Below are 20,900 nucleotides of genomic sequence, written 5' to 3'. Positions count from 1 at the left end.
GTCTCTGTCTCAAAAAAAAAAAAAAAAAAATTCTCTTTTTAACAATGTCTGAAATTGGCCAATTGTGGTGTCTCACACCTGTAATCCCAGCACTTTGGGAAGCCAAGGTAGGCAATCCCTTGAGCTCACGAGTTTGAGACCAGCCTGAGCCAAGAGCAAGACCCCATCTCTAAAATTATCTGAGTGTTGTGGCAGGCACCTATAATCCCAGTTACTCAGGAGGCTGGGGCAAGAGGATCCTTTGAGTTGAAGAATTTGAGGTTCCTGTGACCTATGATGCCACAGCACTCTACGGAGGGCAACAATAAAATTCTATCTCAGAAAAGAAGTCTGAAATTCTGGCAGCACCTGTGGCTGAAAGGAGTAGGGCACTGGCCCCATATGCCAGAGGTGGCAGGTTCAAACCCAGTCCCAGCCAAAAACTGCAAAAAAAAAAGTCTGAAATTCTAGCTCAGTTCTTTGTATTTAAATTAATAGTATACAAGATATCTATTCAAAATCAACTTAATTGTGTTGTCTCCTGGTTTTTGTTATTTTTCTATTTCATTTTTTTATTTTATTCATAGGTATCATAATTTTAGCTCTTAGGTTTGCTCTTCCATCCCAGCATAGTCCTCTATTCAGAATTGATGAACGGTGTTTTGGGGTTTTTTTGTTTTTGAGACTTATTCTTATGCCCCAGGTAGAGTGTCATGGCGTTGTAGCTCACAACACTCAAACTCTTGGGCTCAAACAATCTTCTTCCCTCAGTTTTTCCGTTTTTAGTAGTGACAGGGTCTCACTCTTGCTCAGGCTGGTCTTTAACTCCTGAGCTCAAGCAGTCCACCTTCTCTGCCTCCCAGAGTATTAGGTTACAGGTGTGAGCCACTGTACTCGGCCTGAGTAGTTTTGAATATCTTGTGTATACCCTGAAAAAACAAGTTTGGAGAAAGTAGTTACTTTGCTTGTGTCCTTAGGCATGTTCACCAGATCGATGCAGTACTATTGTCTCATCCGGATCCTCTCCATCTTGGTGCTCTCCCATACGCTGTCGGAAAGCTGGGTCTGAACTGTGCTATCTATGCAACCATTCCTGTTTATAAAATGGGACAGATGTTTATGTATGATCTTTACCAGGTAATTTAAGCAGTTAAAAAAATTTTTAAACACTACTTCAGTGATTACTTTTTATAATTGGTGTTTTTTAATTTCTCCTCTTTTATAATCACATGAATATGTTTTTCTTTTAGTCTCGACACAATACAGAAGACTTTACACTGTTTACATTAGATGATGTGGATGCAGCATTTGATAAAATACAGCAGCTAAAATTCTCTCAAATTGTGAATTTGAAAGGTAAAATATGTTTCCAATGGTAAATAGTTGGACTAGTGGTATTTAACCTATTAAAAAATACTGAGAATTCATTGGAAAAATAACTGGCACTGTGGTCTGAGGAATAGAAAATTAGCATATTCTATCTTGATATAGAACTCTGAACTTCATTAGAATTTTACAATAATTTCAGACTAAATTACTAACAAAATGTTAATTGTGGGGCGGTGCCTGTGGCTCAAGGAGTAGGGCACCGGCCCCATATACCGGAGGTGGCAGGTTCAAACCCAGCCCCAGCCAAAAACTGCAAAAAAAAAAAAAAAAAGTTAATTGTGTAGGTCTTTTTTCATATTAACCTGGAAAAGACTTACTTAGTTTAGTGTGTATAATGTACAAAAGTTAATGCGGCCAGATCCTTCTCCTCTGAGCTTATAGTTAGATTGAAGAGACAGCAGCTGAGATGGCTAAATGTAGTGATTGAACTAAATGAAGGGCTATGGTAGCAGAGTAGAAAATGACTGAAGTCTACAATTAGGCATTGAAAGTTAATTATTTAATTAGATTAGGAAGGCATATAGTAATCTATATCATCTAGAGCAGTGGTTCTCAACCTTCCTAATGCCGTGATGTATTTTCATTGTTAAAAAGGGGTTGAGAACCGCTGATCTAGAGAGAGAATTATATTAGAGGTTTTTATAAAAATGAATCTTAGCATTGAAAAAATGATGTTGTAATGGACTCTTAAAGATTTAGCCTAGAAGTCACAATGGTCTTTAATCATTTTCCTTGTACTTAATTTTTCTATAGGATAAATTCTTCACCATAATGAAATTTGAATTCTTAATTCTGTCAGTTTAGAGGTTAGCAAAAATAGAAATACTTGATAATTGTGTATACAATATAAATATTAAAATTTATTAGTTATACTAAGTAATTCAGTGTGATAGCTTTTTAGTTCCATCTTTAAGAAGAACAAGAAAGCCATCTTAGCCTTCTCTTTATAAGCACAAATATGTCTGCAAGAACATAATAAAATAACAAGAGTATCTGCCTCCAGTGAGGGATGGGGGATAGGAGGATGAGACTTTTCACCATATGCATTTTTACTTCTGAATTTTGTCACAGATACAGTATTACCTATGAAAATAAATAACCTTTCTTTAGATTTATAAAAGAAACCTGAATATTGTCATTATCTTGTTGACACAGGTAAAGGACATGGCTTGTCTATCACACCTCTGCCAGCTGGTCATATGATAGGTGGAACAATATGGAAAATAGTCAAAGATGGAGAGGAAGAAATTGTTTATGCAGTTGACTTCAACCACAAGAGGGAGATGTAGGTATACTGAAACAAAAGCTAAAGGCAATGTAATTGGTATTTCATTCTTTGGAGGGAAAAATAAAATCAGAGTTGGATTTTTTAGATCAGGAATTATCAAATAATGAATATTTTCAGAATTAATTATTTGTATAGTAAGGGGAAAAGTTTGGTTTAAGGCATAAAGAGATTTTTTTAAATTTACACTTAAGTATGTACTCTATAAAATGTATAAGTATGTTGCAAAGGAGATGGATTTTTATATACTAAATTATATTTTGTATACTCTTGACCTCTCTAGCAGAACTTTGTGTATGGGTTTGTTTTGTTTTGTGAAGTCAGTAGTTACCATCTAATATAACTACTCTGTAAAAAGTCAGATTTCTTTTAAAAGGGGACATAATACTAGTCATAATTTTATACACTTCCTTTGGTATTCACAGCATTACTATAAAATTACTGGTGTTTAGTCTCATGAGTTTTTTGTTGTTGTTTTATCTGTAAAGTAATTTCATAGCTATTTTGTATTAGATTATAGTAGCCTCAAGGATTTTTTTTTTTCCTTTGAGGCAGTCTCACTCTGATACCCTAGATAGAGTGCTGTGGCATCATAGCTCACAACAACCTCAAACTCTTGAACTTGAGCAATCCTCTTACCTCAGCCTCCCCAGTAGCTGGTCGTGTGATACTATGCCCAGCTAGTTTTTCTATTTTAGTAGAGACAGGGTCCTTCTCTTTTTCAGGCTGGTTTTGAACTCCTGAGCTCAATCAGTCCACCCTCCTCAGCCTTCCAGAGTGCTAGGATTATAGTCCTCAAGATCTTTCTGTTAAGAAATATTTAAGACTAATAAAAATTTTTTTTGAGATGTCTCACTCTGTTACTCCAGGTTAGAGTGCCGTGGTATCAGCCCAACTCACAGCAACCTCAAACTCCTGGGTCCAAGCAATCCTCCTGCCTTAGCCTCCTGAGTTGCTGGGACTATAGGCACCTGCCATAATGCCTAGCTAATTTTTCCTATTTTTAGTAGAGACAGGATCTCACTGTTGCTCAGGCTGGTCTTGAACTCCTGAGCTCAAGCAATTCACCCGCCTTGGCTTCCCAAAATGCTAGAATTATAGGTGTGAGCCACCACACCCAACATTAAATTTAATTTTAGATTCTTATAATCAAGAGTAATGAGGAAAGAATGGATATTTTAGTAAATGGTATTAGGGAATATAACCACTTTGCGGGAAGAAATCTGTATCTTTTTATCATATAGCAAAATACATTTCAAATGGGTTAGAATTAAATAGAATTGATGACTCTTATCTCTAATTTGGGAAAGACCTTGTAAGCATAAAGGTAATGCACCAAGTTACAAAGGAAAAATCTGATAGACTTGATTACATACAAATTTTAGATGTCCAGAACATTAAGCTAAACTTAAAAGTCAATGAACTGAGGAAAATACAGTAGACCCTCCATAACTGACTACCTCCTTAAGTTGACCTAATTCATGGACTAGACATGCACCACATGTGTATTAGTATAGTAGGCCTAATTCCTTATGTTGACCACCTACATATATTGACCAGTTTGTTACAGGATATTGGGTGGTCAATTTATAGAGGTTCTGCTGTATTTGCAGAAAGTTGGCCAAAGACTTACATATATCTAAGAGTAGCCACATACACCGAGGATGGCAGGTTTGAACCCAGCCCAGGCCAGCTAAACAACAATGACAACTGCAACAAAAAATAGCCAGGTGTTGTGGCAGGTGCCTGTATTCCCAGCTATTTGGGAGGTGGGGACAAGAGAATTGCTTCAACCCAAGAGTTTGAGGTTGCTGTGAGCTGTGATGCCATGGCACTCTACTGAGGACGACATAGTGAAACTTGTCTCAAAAAAAAAAAAGAAAATATATCAGTTGCAAAAAGGTCAAAAGTTATAAAGTAAAAAAAAAACAATTTAAATGGTTTTTTTTTTTTTTTTTTAAATGGTGATATTCTTCTGGCAAGTATAGAGTGACTTGGTCATTTTTTCTTTTCTTTTTTTTGGGGAGCCGAGTCTCAGTTTGTCGCCCTGGGTAGAGTGCCTTGGCATCACAGATCACAGTAACCTCAAACTCTTGGGCGTAAGTGATTCTCTTGCCTCAGCCTCCCAAGTAGCTGGGACTACAGGTGCCCACCACAATACCCCACTATTTTTAGAGACAATGTCTTGCTCTGGCTCAGGCTGGTCTCAAACCTGTGAGCTCAGGCAATCCACCTGCCTTGGCCTCCCAGAATGCTAGGATTACAGGCGTGAGCCACCACACCTGGCTTAACTTGGTTCGTTATTCTTTATGGTTGAAGCTTTCTGGAAAAGACTAAATCTCTCTGGAAAGCTGTTTAGCAATGCTATATAAACTAATAAATACATTTCTAGGAATGTGAGTTAAAGAAATAAGCAGAATATCATTGAAGTTTTCCATAAAAGTGCTCTTTGAAAGGTTATTTATTTATAATGGCAAAAAGACTGACCTAAATTGCAATAAAGAGAAATGGTCGAATTGAATACAGTGTAATAACACATAATAGAAAATTTTTATAATTATTAAAAATTAGGTTTAGAAAAACATTTTCATGTCATGGGGATAAATAAGGATATAGAACTGAGTATATGGCTTGGCGCCCGGAGCTCAGTGGTTAGGCCACCAGCCACATACACCGAAGCAGGCAGGTTTGAACCTGGCCGGGGCCTGCTAAACAGTTATGATAACTGCAACAAAAAAATGGCTGGGTGTTGTGGCAGGCACCTATAGTCCCAGCTACTTGGGAGGCTGAGACAAGAGAATCACTTAAGCCCCAGAGTTTGAGATGCTGTGAGCTGTGACTCTAGGGCACTCTACCAAGGGAACATAGTGAGACTCTGTCCCCCACCCCCACCCCCAAAAAGAACTGAGTATATAAGAGTGTATATGGATTGTCAACTTTATAAAGTAAATATGTATGCATAGAAAAAATGTTTATGCTTAGGATGTATACCAGGATATTTTGTCAATTATTTCTGAATAATGGTACTCTGGAAGATTTTTAATTTCCTCTTTATACTTTTTTGAATTAATCAGATTTCTTATTTGGTATATTATTATATGTTAGAGGGGATAAACCATATATACTTTTATAGTTAAAGGTAGGGGGAAAGCCTTATAAAAGAAGTCCCTTATTTTTTAAGTACAAGATGCTGTTATTTATTTGAAATGATATAAAATATTCTTCTTTTTAAACTTTGTTATAGCCATTTAAATGGATGTTCACTGGAAATGTTAAGCAGACCCTCCTTGCTTATCACAGATTCATTTAATGCTACATATGTGCAGCCTAGAAGAAAACAGAGAGATGAGCAGCTTCTGAGTATGTATTATATAATGTCCTTTTTAATGAACTGTTTATTCTGTTGAACACTTTCCTTGGTCATAACACATTGGTGAATTCTAGTATATTTGAGTAAATATTATGCGGCCTTATCAGTATTTTATACAAGAAGTTATTTTAGTTAAATTTAACTTTTGTATAATAGGTGTAAGGATGGTTTTTCCCTCCTATTCAGCACATAGCTACCTCTTCCTGGCACTCACGGGTATATGTCTATATATATGGGTCACTATGAAAGTTTTGAGACAGACTATGTTATGGTCCATTATTTCATTTCCAGGAAACACAGTCAGCAGCATCCTTTCTTTTTATCTTTTCTTTTGGAGACAGAGTCTCACTCTGTTGCCCAGACTAGAATGCCATATGATGTCAGCCTAGCTCACAGCAACCTCAGCCTCTCCTGGGTTCACATTTCCTTCTGCCTCAGCCTCCTAAGTAGCTGGGACTACAGGTACCTGCCATAATGCCTGGCTAATTTTTCTATTTTTAATAGAAATGCTCAGGCTGGTCTCAAATGCCTTAGCTAAAGTGATCCTCCCATCTCAGCTTCTCAGAGTGCTAGTATTATAGGCACAAAGCACTATGCCTGGCTGATTTTACATTTCTTGATTTTTGTGTATCTCAAAATTTTCATAATGACCCTCATAAAAAGATGTCATAAAAATGTATTAGAAAAACACTCTAAAAGAAAAATAAACAAAAGAGAGAAATGAGGATGTAAGAAGTCCACTACATAGTAGTCTTGGGGATTGGTGCCTATAGCGCAGTGGTTATGGTGCCAGTCACATGCACCGAGGCTAGTGGGTTCAAATCCGGCCCAGACCAGCTAAACAACAATGACAACTGCAACAAATAGCTGGGCGTTGTGGTGGGCGCCTGTAGTCCCAGCTACTTGGGAGGCTAAGGAAAGAGAATTGCTTAAGCCTGAGAGTTTGAAGTTGCTGTGAGCTATGATGCTACGGCACTCTACCAAGGGTGACATATTGAGACTGTCTCAAAAAAAAAGTAGTCTTGGTTATGAAGAAGTGCCTCTGGGCCATTACTGCTTGCTTCTGCTTTGACTCAAGCTTCTTCACATTACATTTTTTTTTTTTTATAAGAATTGAGTATATGGGATTTCAGTCGGAAAAGTTGGCATCCATTTTTAAGGTACTATTGCCACTATCTACTAAAAAAGTATAACTAGAACAATGTGTTACACTAATCTTAAGAAGCTCTTCAATTCTTAGGGGGTTTTTTTGTTGTCGTTAGAGTTTTGTTTACCAGGTATTTCCAAGCAGACTTTCATCTATGCCATTGTTTTTCAACCTTTTTATATCTCATGGCACTCTTGAACCTATAGTTAAACTTCTGCAGTGCACTTAACATTATGTTGATCAAAAAAATTGTTAAAAAAAAAAAAAGAATATACTTACTGTGCTTTGAACTTCTTTTGGAAATAGTTTAATTAATGATCTTTTGAAATTTTTCACGGCACAGCTAAGATCCTTTCATGGCACACCAGTGTGCTTGCAGCACAGTGGGTCTAGAGCAAGGGAATCTATAAAGATGTTCTGGATGGGAGCATGATCTACATATTATTCTATAGGTATACATACATATAAAATATGTGTTATATACAGCTGTCCCTCAGTGTTCCCAGTTCTGCATCTCAGTATGCAAGCAACTGTGGATTGAAAATATTTGAAAAAAATATGAAAATTAACAATACAACAATAAATAATGCAAGTAAAAATATAGTATAACAACTATTTACATAATGTTTACATTATATTAGGTATTGTAAGTAATCAGAGATGATTAGAAATATACAGGAGGATGTGCATAGGTTATAGGCAAATACTATGCCATTTTATTTAAGGAACTTGAGCATGTGTGGATTTTGGTACCTGAGGTGGGTCCCGGAACCAATACTCTGTGATACTGAGGAATGACTATATAATTTTGTGTGTATCTGTGTGTGTGTATATATATATAAAACAAGAATTCATCATAGAGTTCACTGGAGTGGTCAAGTGAGACCATGGAAACCCAGGCTGGTTGCCTTTGGCCTTGTTACTCAGTTTTCCTAGTGATACAAATAGAATTTTCTATGTGTATTATGATGTGTCAGGTGTTGAGGACAATGATTTATAATTTTTCAGTGAAGAAAATTAAGAGTTAATGGTATTTCTTTCTACTCTTACAAAGATATACTACGTATTCAACAGAATCAAAAGTAGTTGTGATGACCTAATTCTTTCATTTTGTACCTGGTCTAGTAATTGCTTATTTATAAAGTACAGTCTTATAACAAGAAAATAAAGTTAGCTTTAATTTTGTAGCCTAGTATTGTTATGTTCTATAGGGAATTTACCTTCTTGTTTTCTAGCAAATGTCCTAGAAACACTTCGAGGTGATGGAAATGTATTAATAGCAGTGGACACAGCAGGCAGAGTTTTGGAACTTGCTCAACTTCTTGATCAGATTTGGAGAACTAAAGATGCAGGACTGGGTGTTTACTCATTGGCACTTTTAAATAATGTCAGCTATAACGTGGTGGAGTTTTCTAAGTCCCAGGTTTGTTTTCATGTTATCATTTATAATAAATTTGCTATGGTTATTGGGCTTATGGAATATGGTATCTTAATTGCCCTTTGAATTTTATTTTTCTGTTGAAGAGATTGTTAGTAATAATCTGTTACTGTTCTGTGTACCTTACATGTGTTCAGTCCTTACATATTATAGGAAGTGGTTTCTATTTTCATCCCCATTTGATTGAATGGAGATTGCAAGTTGCTTCTCTTCTAATTCCTTTTTTTTGAGACAGAGTCTCACTTTGTCTCCCCCAGTAGAGTGATGTGGCATCATAGCTAACAGCAACCTCAGACTCTTGGGCTCAAGCAATTCTCTTGCTTCAGCCTCCCCAGTAGCAGAGTATAGGCACCTGCCACAACACTTGGCTATTTTTAGAGATGGTGTCTCCTGTAGCTCAGACTGGTCTTGAACTCATGAGCTCAAGCGATCCACCTGCCTAGGCCTCCAAGAGTGCTGGGATTACAGGCATGAGCTACTCTTCTAGTTCTTAGTATCTCAATCTCATTTGTAAAATGGTGACAAGAATCTACCCTATAGGATATAAATGTCAGAATTTATTGTTCTTGTTACTTTTAAATGAACTCTTTCTCTTGAATAAGCTAACTCTGCAAGTAAAATATTCATTCAAAATACCCACTGTTTTTAAAAAAAGACTTTAAGGTAATTATAAGGGAAATATAATGCAAAATTAGGTTTTTAGGGAGGATAATTAGAGTGGGAAGCTCTAATGGAGAATAGAAGTAGAAAATAAACTGCTTGTCCAACCTACAAATTTATGAAACCAGGGGAAAAAATGATTTAAAACAAAATAGAACTTGAATTACTTGGTTGTTAGAAAATGTAATGAAGTAACAATATAGTATTTTCTAATTACTGTCATCTTTTCTCCCTGTTTTAGGTAGAATGGATGAGTGATAAATTGATGAGATGTTTTGAAGACAAAAGAAATAATCCATTTCAGTTTCGCCATCTCTCTTTATGTCATGGTCTTTCTGACTTGGCTCGAGTACCTAGCCCAAAAGTTGTACTTGCAAGCCAACCTGACCTAGAATGTGGATTTTCAAGGGATCTCTTTATTCAGTGGTGTCAGGACCCTAAGAACTCAATTATTCTAACTTACAGAACTACTCCTGGGACTTTAGCACGTTTCCTAATTGATAATCCTTCTGAAAAAATTACAGAAATAGAGGTAAGCACTTAGATGTGAATTTTATCTTAAAGCTGTTTGGAGATGTATTGTGTATGATATATAGAAATCATTAACCAAAAATAAACCTTACAGTTGTTTTAGTAGTTTTATCAGAATCAGAATAACAATGGAGAGCCTTTAAGTACACAAATTTCTTATTTTTTTTTTTTAAAGTTTTTTTTTTTTTTTTTTTGTAGAGACAGAGTCTCACCCTATGGCCCTCGGTAGAGTGCCGTGGCCTCACACAGCTCACAGCAACCTCCAACTCCTGGGCTTAGGTGATTCTCTTGCCTCAGCCTCCCGAGCAGCTGGGACTACAGGCACCTGCCACAACGCCCGGCTATTTTTTGGTTGCAGTTTGGCCGGGGCTGGGTTTGAACCCGCCACCCTCGGTATATGGGGCCGGCGCCCTCCCGACTGAGCCACAGGTGCCGCCCAAGTACACAAATTTCAAAGTCCTTAACTGGTAATTCTCATTCTTTTTTTTTTTATTTTTCACTGGGTTATTCAAATTTATTTTCATCCTTTTGGATGTTTTTTTAAACTGAAATATATCTTACATTCAGCAAAGTTTACAAATCTCAAGTATACAGATAAGTGAGTTTTTACATATGGGTACAACCATGTAGCCACCCCACCCCCGATTAAGATGTGCAACACACCTAACCCCCCAGAAGCTCTCCTCATCTCTTCAAATCAACATTGCATCCCCATCTCTCCAGGTAGTGCCATTCTGACATCATGGTAGATTAGCTTTGAACTTCACAGATGATTCACACAGCGGCACTCTGCATGTGTGGCTCCTTTTGCCGAGCATAATGTATATGTGATTCATCCATGTTCTGTGCAGATCAATAGTTCATTCTTTTTCATCTCTGCATAACAGTCCATTGAAAGAACATATGACAATTAATTTCTTCATTTTCCTGATTGGGAATATTTGGGTTTTTCCAGATTGGAGCTATTATAAATAAACCTGCTATGACTATTAGCATACTTGTCTGTGGACGATCATGCTCAAGACGTATGGTGTACATTTCTGAGTACACACACATTTGTGCAGTATATAGGTGTATAGAGATTTATAGTACACACACAGATGTATGGTTAGTTTTTCAAGGTACTGTCAAATACTTTTCCAAAGTGATTTGTTCCTCTTATATTTCCATCAGCAATGTGGGAGAATTCCAGTTGTTCCACATCCTTGCCAATACTTAGTGTTCTCAGTCTTTTTCATTCTACCCACTCTGATAAATGTAAAAGGGTATCTTATTAAGGTTTTTTTCCTTTTCTCTTGTAGGTAATTTTATTTATTTATTTTTATTTACTTATTTTTTATTGTTAAATCATAGCTGTGTACATTTGTGCAATCAAGGGGTACAATGTGCTGGTTTCGTATGCAATCTGAAATATTCTCATCAAACTGTTCAACATAGCCTTCATGGCATTTTCTTAGTTGTCGTATGTGGACATTTGTATTCTGCATTTAGTAGGTTTTGCCTATACCCATTCTACCCTGTTTCCCCGAAAATAAGACATCCTCTGAAAATAAGACCTACTTACAGGAAAGATAACACATCCCCTGAAAATAAGACCTAGCGCGTCTTTGGGAGCACACCTTAAAATAAGACACTGTCTTATTTTCGGGGAAACAGGGTAAGATATACTGCAGGTGTGGCCCCACGCATTACTCTCCCTCCACCCTAACTTCCTCCCTCCCTTCCCCTCCCTTGGCCCTATCCCCATATTCTTGTGCTATAGGTGGGTTATAGCCTTCATATGAAAACTATAAATTAGCTTCATAGTAGGGCTGAGTACATTGGATACTTTTTCTTCCATTCTTGAGATACTTTGCTAAGAAGAATATGTTCCAGTTCCATCCATGTAAACACGAAAGAGGTAAAGTCTCCATCTTTCTTTAAGGCTGCATAATATTCCATGGTATACATGTACCACAATTTGCTACTCCATTCATGCGTTGATGGGCACTTGGGCTTCTTCCATGACTTAGCAATTACGAATTGGGCTACAATAAACATTCTGGTACAGATGTCTTTCTTATATTGTGATTTTTGGTCTTCTGGGTATATACCTAGTAAAGGAATTATAGGATCGAATGGCAGGTCTATTTTTAGGTCTGTAAGTATTCTCCAAACATCCTTCCAGAAGGAACGTATTAGTGTGCATTCCCACCAGCAGTGTAGAAGTGTGCCCTTTTCTCCACATCCACGCCAACATCTCTGGTTTTGGGATTTTGTTATGTGGGCTACTCTTACTGGGGTTAGGTGATATCTCAAAGCAGTTTTGATTTGCATTTCTCTGATGATTAAGGATGATGAGCTTTTTTTTCATGTGTCTATACATCGTGTGTCTGTCTTCTTTAGAGAAATTTCTCTTCAAGTTCTTTGGCCACCCTGAGATGGGATCACGTGTTCTTTTCTTGCTAATATGTTTGAGTTCTCTGTGGATTCTGGTTATTAAACCTTTATTAGAGGTATAACTTGCAAATATTTTCTCCCATTCTGAGGGCTGTCTGCTTGCTTTACTTACTATGTTCTTGGCTGTGCAGAAGCTTTTTAGTTTGATCAGGGCCCAGTAATGTATTTTTGATACTGCTTCTATTGCCTGGGGAGTCCTCCTCATAAAATATTCACCGAGGCTGATTCCTTCAAGAGTTTTCCCTGCACTTTCTTCAAGTATTTTTATAGTTTCACGTCTTAAGTTTAAATCTTTTATCCAGTGAGAGTCTATCTTAATTAATGGTGAAAGGTGTGGGTCCAGTTTCAGTCTTTTACAGATCGCCAGCCAGTTCAACCAGCACCATTTGTTTTTTTTTTTTTGTTTTTGTTTTCTTTTTTTTAATCTATTTTATTTTATTTTTTATTGTTAAACATAGCTGTGTACATTAGTGCAATCAAGGGGTACAACGTGCTGGTTTCATATACAATCTGAAATATTCTCATCAAACTATTCAACGTAGCCTTCATGGCATTTTCTTAGTTATTGTATGTAGATATTTCTATTCTGCCTTTAGTAAGTTTCGCCTGTACCCATTCTAAGATGTACCGTAGGTGGGGCCCCACCCATCACCCTCTCTCCACCCTAACCTCCCCCCTCCCTTCCCCTTCCTTGGCCCTTTCCTCATAGTCTTGTGCTATAGTTGGGTTATAGTCTTCATGTGAAAGCTATAATTTAGCTTCATAGTAGGGCTGAGTACATTGGATACTTTTTCTTCCATTCCTGAGATACTTTGCTAAGAAGAATATGTTCTAGCTCCATCCATGTAAACATGAAAGAGGTAAAGTCTCCATCTTTCTTTAAGGCTGCATAATATTCCATGGCATACATGTACCACAATTTACTAGTCCATTTGTGGGTTGGTGGGCACTTGGGCTTCTTCCATGACTGAGCAATTACAAATTGGGCTCCAATAAACATTCTGGTACAGGTGTCTTTCTTATATTGTGATTTTTGGTCTTCTGGGTGTATACCTAGTAAAGGAATTATAGGATCGAATGGCAGGTCCATTTTTAGATCTCTAAATATTCTCCAAACATCCTTCCAGAAGGAACGTATTAGTGTGCATTCCCACCAGCAGTGTAAAAGTGTGCCCTTTTCTCCACATCCACGCCAACATCTCTGGTTTTGGGATTTTGTTATGTGGGCTACTCTTACTGGGGTTAGGTGATATCTCAGTTTTGAGTTGCATTTCTCTGATGATTAAGGATAATGAGCTTTTTTTTCATGTGTCTGTAGATCGTGCGTCTGTCTTCTTTAGAGAAGTTTTTCTTCAAGTTCCTTGCCCACACTGAGATGGGATCACGTGTTCTTTTCTTGCTAATACGTTTGAATTCTCTGTGGATTCTGGTTATTAGACCTTTATTGGAGGTATAACCTGCAAATATTTTCTCCCATTCTGAGGGCTGTCTGCTTGCTTTACTTACTGTGTTCTTGGCTGTGCAGAAGCTTTTTAGTTTGATCAGGTCCCAGTAGTGTATTTTTGATTCTGCTTCAATTGCCTGGAGAGTCCTCCTCATAAAATATTCACCCAGGCTGATTGCTTCAAGAGTTTTCCCTGCACTTTCTTCAAGTATTTTTATAGTTTCATGTCTTAAGTTTAAATCTTTTATCCAGTGAGAGTCTATCTTAGTTAATGGGCAAAGGTATGGGTCCAGTTTCAATCTTCTAGAGGTTGCCAGGCACTTCACTCAGCACCATTTGTTAAATAGGGAATCTTTTCCCCACTGAATATTTTTAATTGCCTTGTCAAAGATCAAATAATGGTAAGTAGCTGGATTCATCTCTTAGTTCTCTATTCTGTTCCAGACAACTACTTCTCTGTTTTTGTGCCAATACCATGCTGTTTTGATCACTATCGATTTATAGTACAGTCTCAGGTCTGGTAGCGTGATTCCTCTTGCTGTGTTTTTATTGCTGAGTAATGTTTTGGCTATTTGAGTTTTTTTCTCATTCCATATAAAATGAAGTATTATTTTTTCAAGATCTTTAAAATATGACAATGGACTTTAATAAGAATTGCATTAAAATTATATATTACTTTGGGTAGTATAGACATTTTAACAATGTTGATTCTTCACAGCTATGAGCATGGTATGTTTTTCCATTTGTTAACATCTTCAGCTATTTCTTTCCTTAAAGTTTCATAGTTCTCTTTGTAGAGATCTTTCACGTCCTTTGTTAGGTATACTCCCAAATATTTCATCTTCTTTGGCACTACTGTGAAAGGAATAGAGTCCTTGACTGTTTTTTCGGCTTGGCTATTGTTGGTATATTATAACTACAGATTTATGGGTGTTGATTTTGTAGCCTGAGACATTGCTGTATTCCTTGATCACTTCTGAAAGTTTTGTAGTAGAATCCCTAGTGTTTTCCAGATATAGATCATATCATCTGCGAAGACTGAAAGTTTGATCTCTTCTGACCCTCTGTGGATACCCTTGATCGCCCTTTCTTCCCTAATTGCAATGGCTAAAACTTCCATTACAATGTTAAAGAGCAATGGAGACAATGGGCAACCTTGCCTGGTTCCTGATCTAAGTGGAAATGATTTCAATTTAACTCCATTCAATACGATATTGGCTGTGCTTCCATGTTTTTGTATGGATATACAGATTCCTGTTGTTATTGAGTTCAACTTTTATTCCATGATGGTCTGAGAAGATGTAAGGAATAATTTCTATTTTTTTAAGTTTGCTGAGGTTAGATTTGTGGCCTAGGATGCGGTCGATTTTGGAGTATGTTCCATGGGCTGATGAGAAGAATGTGTGTTCAGTTTTGTTGGGATGAAATGTTCTGTAGATGTCTGTTAAGTCCAGAAGTTGAATGGTTAAGTTAAAATCTAAACTTTGCTGTAGATGGCCTCTATCAGTTTAAGAAATGTCCCTTCTATACCAATTTTCTTAAGTGTTCTGATCATGAAGGGATGCTGGATATTATCAAAAGCTTTTTCTGCATCAATAATTTCTGCATTATTTTTAAGTTTGTTTATGTGCTGAATTACATTTATAGATTTACATATATTGAACCAGCCTTGAGACCCTGGGATAAATCCCACTTGGTCATGGTGTATAATTTTTTTGATGTGTTGTTGGATTCTGTTAGGATCTTATTGAGTATTTTTGCATCAATATTCATTAGTGATATTGGTCTATAATTTTCTTTTCTTATGGGGTCTTTCCCTGGTTTGGGAATCAAGGTGATGTTTGCTTCGTTCAATGTGTTGGGTAATATTCCTTCTTTTTCTATATTTTTGAAGAGTTTTAGTAGTATAGGTACTAGTTCTTCCTTAAAGGTTTTGTAGAATTCTGACGTAAAGCCATCTGGTCCTGGGCTTTTCTTTTTAGGGAGATTTTGTATGGTTGATGCTATTTCAGAACTTGATATAGGCGTGTTCCACATTTGCACTTCATTCTGGCTAAGTCTTGGTGGCGTACTTCCAGGTATTGGTCGATTTCTTTCAGATTTTCATATTTGTGAGAGTAGAGTTTCTTGTACTATTCGTTAAGGATTTTTCGAATTTCTGAGGGGTCTGTTATTTCATCATTACCATTTCTGATTGATGAAATTAGAGATTTTACTCTTTTTTTCCTGGTTAGGTTAGCCAAAGGTTTATCAATTTTATTTATCTTTTCAAAAAAACCAACTTTTGGATTTATCGATCTGTTGTATAATTCTTTAGTTTTCATTTTCATTTAGTTCTGCTCTGATTTTGGTTATTTCTTTCTTCTGCTGGGTTTGGGGTTGGAGTGTTCTTCCTTCTCCAGTTGCTTGAGATGTCCCATTAAGTTATTAACTTCCTCTCTTTCCATTTTCTTGAGGAAGGCTTGCAGTGCTATAAATTTCCCTCTTAGGACCGCCTTTGCGGTATCCCAGAGGTTCTGATAACTCGTGTCTTCATTGTTGTCTTGTTCCAAAAATTTGGTCATTTCCTTCTTAATCTTGTCTATAACCCGTCTATCCTTCAGCATAAGGTTGTTTAGCTTCCATGTTTTTGTATGGATGTACAGATTCCTGTTGTTATTGAGTTCAACTTTTATTCCATGATGGTCTGAGAAGATGTAAGGAATAATTTCTATTTTTTTAAGTTTGCTGAGGTTAGATTTGTGGCCTAGGATGCGGTCGATTTTGGAGTATGTTCCATGGGCTGATGAGAAGAATGTGTGTTCAGTTTTGTTGGGATGAAATGTTCTGTAGATGTCTGTTAAGTCCAGATGTTGAATGGTTAAGTTAAAATCTAAAATTTCTTTGCTTAGCTTCTTTTTGGAGGATCTATCCAGCACTGCTAAAGGAGTGTTAAAATCTCCAACTACTATGAAACTGGAGGAAATCAAGTTGCTCATGTCTGTTAGAGTTTCTCTTATAAATTTTGGTGTGTTCTGGTTGGGTGCATAATATTAATAATTGAAATCTCATCATATTGAGTATTGCCTTTAACATATATGAAATGTCCTTATTTCGGTTGGTTTAAAGCCTATTGCGTCTGCGAATAGGATTGCAATGCCTGCTTTTTTCTGCTTTCCATTTGCCTGGAGAATAGATGACCATCCCTTCACCTTGAGTGTATATTTGTCTTTTAATATAAGATGCGATTCTTGAATGCGGCAGATATCTGACTTGAGTTTTTTTTATCCAGTCTGCCAACCTGTGCCTCTTTAGAGGACAATTTAAACCATTCACATTAATTGAGAATATTGATAAGCTTTTCAAGAGTCTGGTGGACGGACATTTGTAATCCTTTTGTGACTGTGGAAGTTGGAATTTGATCAAAAGTTTCTAGGTGCATTTACTTTTGTGGTGGTGGAGGATTATGCTGGTCTTCATGGAGGATAGGTCTGAGAATATCCTGGAGAGGTGGTTTAGTTGTGGCAAATTTCTTCAACATGTGAATGTCATTAAAGTATTTAATTTCTTCATCATAAATGAAACTCAGTTTAGCTGGGTACAGGATCCTGGGTTGAAAGTTATTTTGTTTTAGGAGATTAAAAGTCGATGACCATCCTCTTCTAGCTTGAAAGGTTTCAGCGGAGACCTTGTGGGTGATGGTTATTCTAATATTTTTCCCCTTGTGGGTGATGGTTTTCTTTCGGCTGGCTGCTTTCAGAATTTTCTCCTTTATGTTAACTTTAGTGAAATTGATTAAGATGTGTCTGGGGGATGTCTTATTCAGGTTGAGTCGTGCTGGGGTTCTGAAACTGTCAGCTATCTGAAATTCAGAATCTCTTGGCATGTCTGGAAAGTTCTGTTTCATAATCTCATGGAGAAGGGACTCTGTGTCTTGTGAAGCCATTTCATTGCTTTCCTGGATCCCTAAAAGATGAATACTGGTTTTCTTCGAATTATCTCAGAGCTCTCTGAGAGAGCGATCTGTTTTTACCCTCCATTTCTCTTCCTCTTTGAGAGTTTGGGAGCTTTCGAAAGCTTTGTCTTTGCTTGCTCCATTCTGTTACTGAGGGATTCTACTGTGTTTTTCAGATCTTTGAGGGCTGCAACTTCTTGTCTCAATGTGTCAAAATCTTTGGTCATTTGGTCTTTGAATTCGTTGAATTCTTGAGACATCTTTTGGGTTACTGCTTGGAATTCTAATTTGATCTTATTTGCTATCCAGATTCTGAATTTGATTTCTGATATCTCAGCTATTTGTTTGTGTATGGGATCTTGTGCTGTGTCTGCCCCATTGTTCCTTGGAGGAGTTGATTTACTCTGATTATTCATATTGCCAGAGCTTTTCCTTTTATTTCATCTCATGATTGTTTCTCACAGTTGCCTCTGGCTGTCCTCAGAGTTGGGGTGGTTTGTGTCCCAGATAGACCCCTTGGGCATCACTGTATTGTTGCCGGATCTTTGTAGGGAGTGACCCTGTGTAGCTCTTCTGGGCTGCTCCAGCCAGGGAGTTCTGGTTGTGGGAGCAGCTCCGAGTGTGACACCCCCGGATCCAGTACAGGACAGGAGGTGGTGCACACGGTACTGGGAGTTCCTGGCACTCAGTGACTTTGGCACAGAGGGCCCAAGGCTCCAGCAGTCTCTGGTCAGGAGAAGGGCTCCGGAGGGCACGCAGCTACCAGAGTCCCTGGCCAGACGAGTGGGTGGGTGTGGAGGCAGGGAGGGTACATGAGGGAGGATACGAGGTTGCAAGGCTCCCAGAGTTCATGGTCAGGGCGTGGGGAGGCCCAGTGAGCCGGGTAGCGGGTAGCGGGTCCTGGTGCAGTTCTTGCCCGGGTCTGGGTGGGTGCAGCTTTTCTGGAGGTCCGGGAGAGTGCCAGTCACGGGTCTCTGTGCAGCTCTTCTTGGGGTCCCAGAGGGTCCCTGCACAGCTCTTCCGGAGGTCCGGGAGGGTCCTGGCGCAGCGCTTACTGGGGTCCGGGAGGGTGCCTATCGCAGGTCCCAGCGCAGCTCTTCTGGAGGTCTGGGAGGGTCCCTACACAGCTAGTTTCTTCCTTCACAGAGGCTACAGTCCAGAGAATGACTAAGCCAGGGAGAGGGCAGGATCAGTGATCTTGAGAATCTGAAGCATTCTGCTGAGGCCATTTATTCCATACTTGCTGCTACTCAAACATGCCAGGGCAGGGGTCAGCACACTATGTCCCACATGCCAAATTGGGCCTTCAGACTGATTGTGTGCACTCTTTGCAGTCTCTGATGATGTGATGAGGGTCCATGAGCTCAGTCACTGCCAAGGTCATTAACATGCACCTTAATTCTCATTCTTGAACTCTTCCATGAAACCCTATGGAATCATACCCAGAGGGTAACATACATACTGTTTTTCCAGGCTGTCTGAAAAGTTGTTTTCCTGTCTTTTCCCTAACTTACATCTGGATGTTTCCTGATGATATTCTTTTCCCTAGAACCCTCTCAAGTAGGTGCTCTTTTTTTCTTTTCTCATTTCATGTACTTTGAGTTGGGTAAGTGTCTTTCTTGTTGTATTGCAGCTTTCAAGCTATTTCTGTTCCCTTTGCAATTCATCCCATCTCACCTGATGACATGCTGACCCCTCCTTGTTTCTGACATTTACTGTCCTCCTGATCATTCTTTGTCATTCATTGGTGATGTTAAACCTTGATTCATAGCCTTCCCGTCCACTTGTACTTAAGATTCCATTCTTAATGACTTTAACATGCAGATGTATGATCTGTCCAGTTCATTGACTCTCTTAGTTCCTTGACATCTATTTTGTAATTATATTTTTCTCTACTCTTCCTTAGCCATCCATTCTCACTATCATGCTGTCCACTCCCCTGGTCATACCATAACTTTATCATGATATGGCCAAATCATCTCTAGATCTCTGCTTCAAACATCCCACTCTGATCTTACTCTCTCTATTACTTGCATGCCAGAACTCTTTGGGCATGTTGAGACTTCCCGTCATGAAGCTCACCTTCTAATTTAGAGTCAGTGGTTTATTAGTAATCATAATTTTGCAAATACCTTTAACTCTTTTACCTTTCTATTTCACTTAACCTAGAAAAGCCTTTACCCTAGTTACACCATTTGCTTAATCTGTACCTGTGCTTCAGCAACTTCATGTTACTAGAGTTAGACACTACTGTGTGGACAGGTTTCCCTTCACCTTTATGACGTCAAATCTCAAAAGGGCATCCTATGCTAACACTCAAAATTCTGTAGAGTGATCCCTTTCTCACTCTCTTATGGCAATTTTATACATTCCTTTTCCTAAGAGATCCTACAACTCTCAGCTCTCATCCATAGCACATGACCTTGTCTCAAACTTAATGGAGAATAGAAGTGAGACAGCAATTCCTTTATCTTTCCATCACTAAATATACTAACCTGTTCCTGCACCACATTTGCCGCTTTATCTCCCATTACAGAAGCGAGACAATTACTTAAATGACTAATACACCAAGAGATTGTTTGCTAGTAACTGGTCCATTAAATCTATTAATTTTCCAAACCTCGTATTATTAAAATTTATAGCAATTGATAATTGAATGGGATGGTTCCTAACTGCCAGACTTATGCAATGTTTTAGATGACAGCTTTTCATTTTGTCTTCGTAGCAGCCATTTTAAGCAATGTTTAGTTTATTAAAAGCAAGTGGTAAGGGCATCTTTGTCTTATAACTCTACTGAAGAAAAGCATTACATTAGTAACTAAAATTTGATATATATTTTCTATAAATACAGAATTGTTGAGTAAAGATGCAGAGAAAGCATACCAGCCTAAAATATTGTCTTTCGGATTATTTAATAGCTTAGAAATACTTGAAACAGTTTCATCAGATATGAAATGCTGAATTCAAAAATTTTAATTACTAGAAATTCCATTAGGATGGACAAGCCATTTATAGAATTAATAAAAACATATTAAAAGTGTGCCGGGGGCGGCGCCTGTGGCTCAGTGAGTAGGGCGCCAGCCCCATATGCCGAGGGTGGTGGGTTCAAACCCAGCCCCGGCCAAACTGCAACAACAACAAAAAAAAAATAGCTGGGCGTTGTGGCGGGCACCTGTAGTCCCAGCTGCTTCGGAGGCTGAGGCAAGAGAATCGCGTAAGCCCAAGAGTTAGAGGTTGCTGTGAGCCGTGTGACGCCACGGCACTCTACCCGAGGGCGGTACAGT

The 20,900-nt window shown here is 38.1% G+C and overlaps 1 protein-coding gene across 5 annotated transcripts in view; it reads left to right on the top strand.

The window, feature by feature from the left end:
- CPSF2 (cleavage and polyadenylation specific factor 2) overlaps window positions 1–20,900 on the top strand; it is a 55,623-nt gene that overhangs the window by 11,447 nt on the left and 23,276 nt on the right. For all 5 annotated transcript variants that reach the window (XM_053601197.1, XM_053601200.1, XM_053601198.1 and 2 more), the window contains 6 exons: window positions 957–1,116; window positions 1,230–1,335; window positions 2,524–2,653; window positions 5,898–6,013; window positions 8,406–8,593; window positions 9,510–9,800. In XM_053601197.1, the coding sequence (XP_053457172.1) occupies window positions 957–1,116; window positions 1,230–1,335; window positions 2,524–2,653; window positions 5,898–6,013; window positions 8,406–8,593; window positions 9,510–9,800 (991 nt within the window). The remainder of the gene's footprint in view (window positions 1–956; window positions 1,117–1,229; window positions 1,336–2,523; window positions 2,654–5,897; window positions 6,014–8,405; window positions 8,594–9,509; window positions 9,801–20,900) is intronic.

This window comes from Nycticebus coucang, chromosome 9, assembly GCF_027406575.1.
Source record: "Nycticebus coucang isolate mNycCou1 chromosome 9, mNycCou1.pri, whole genome shotgun sequence".
Lineage (NCBI taxonomy): Eukaryota > Metazoa > Chordata > Mammalia > Primates > Lorisidae > Nycticebus > Nycticebus coucang.
The sequence above is the reverse complement of the archived record's forward strand: the minus strand, read 5'-3'. Positions and strand labels throughout refer to the sequence as shown.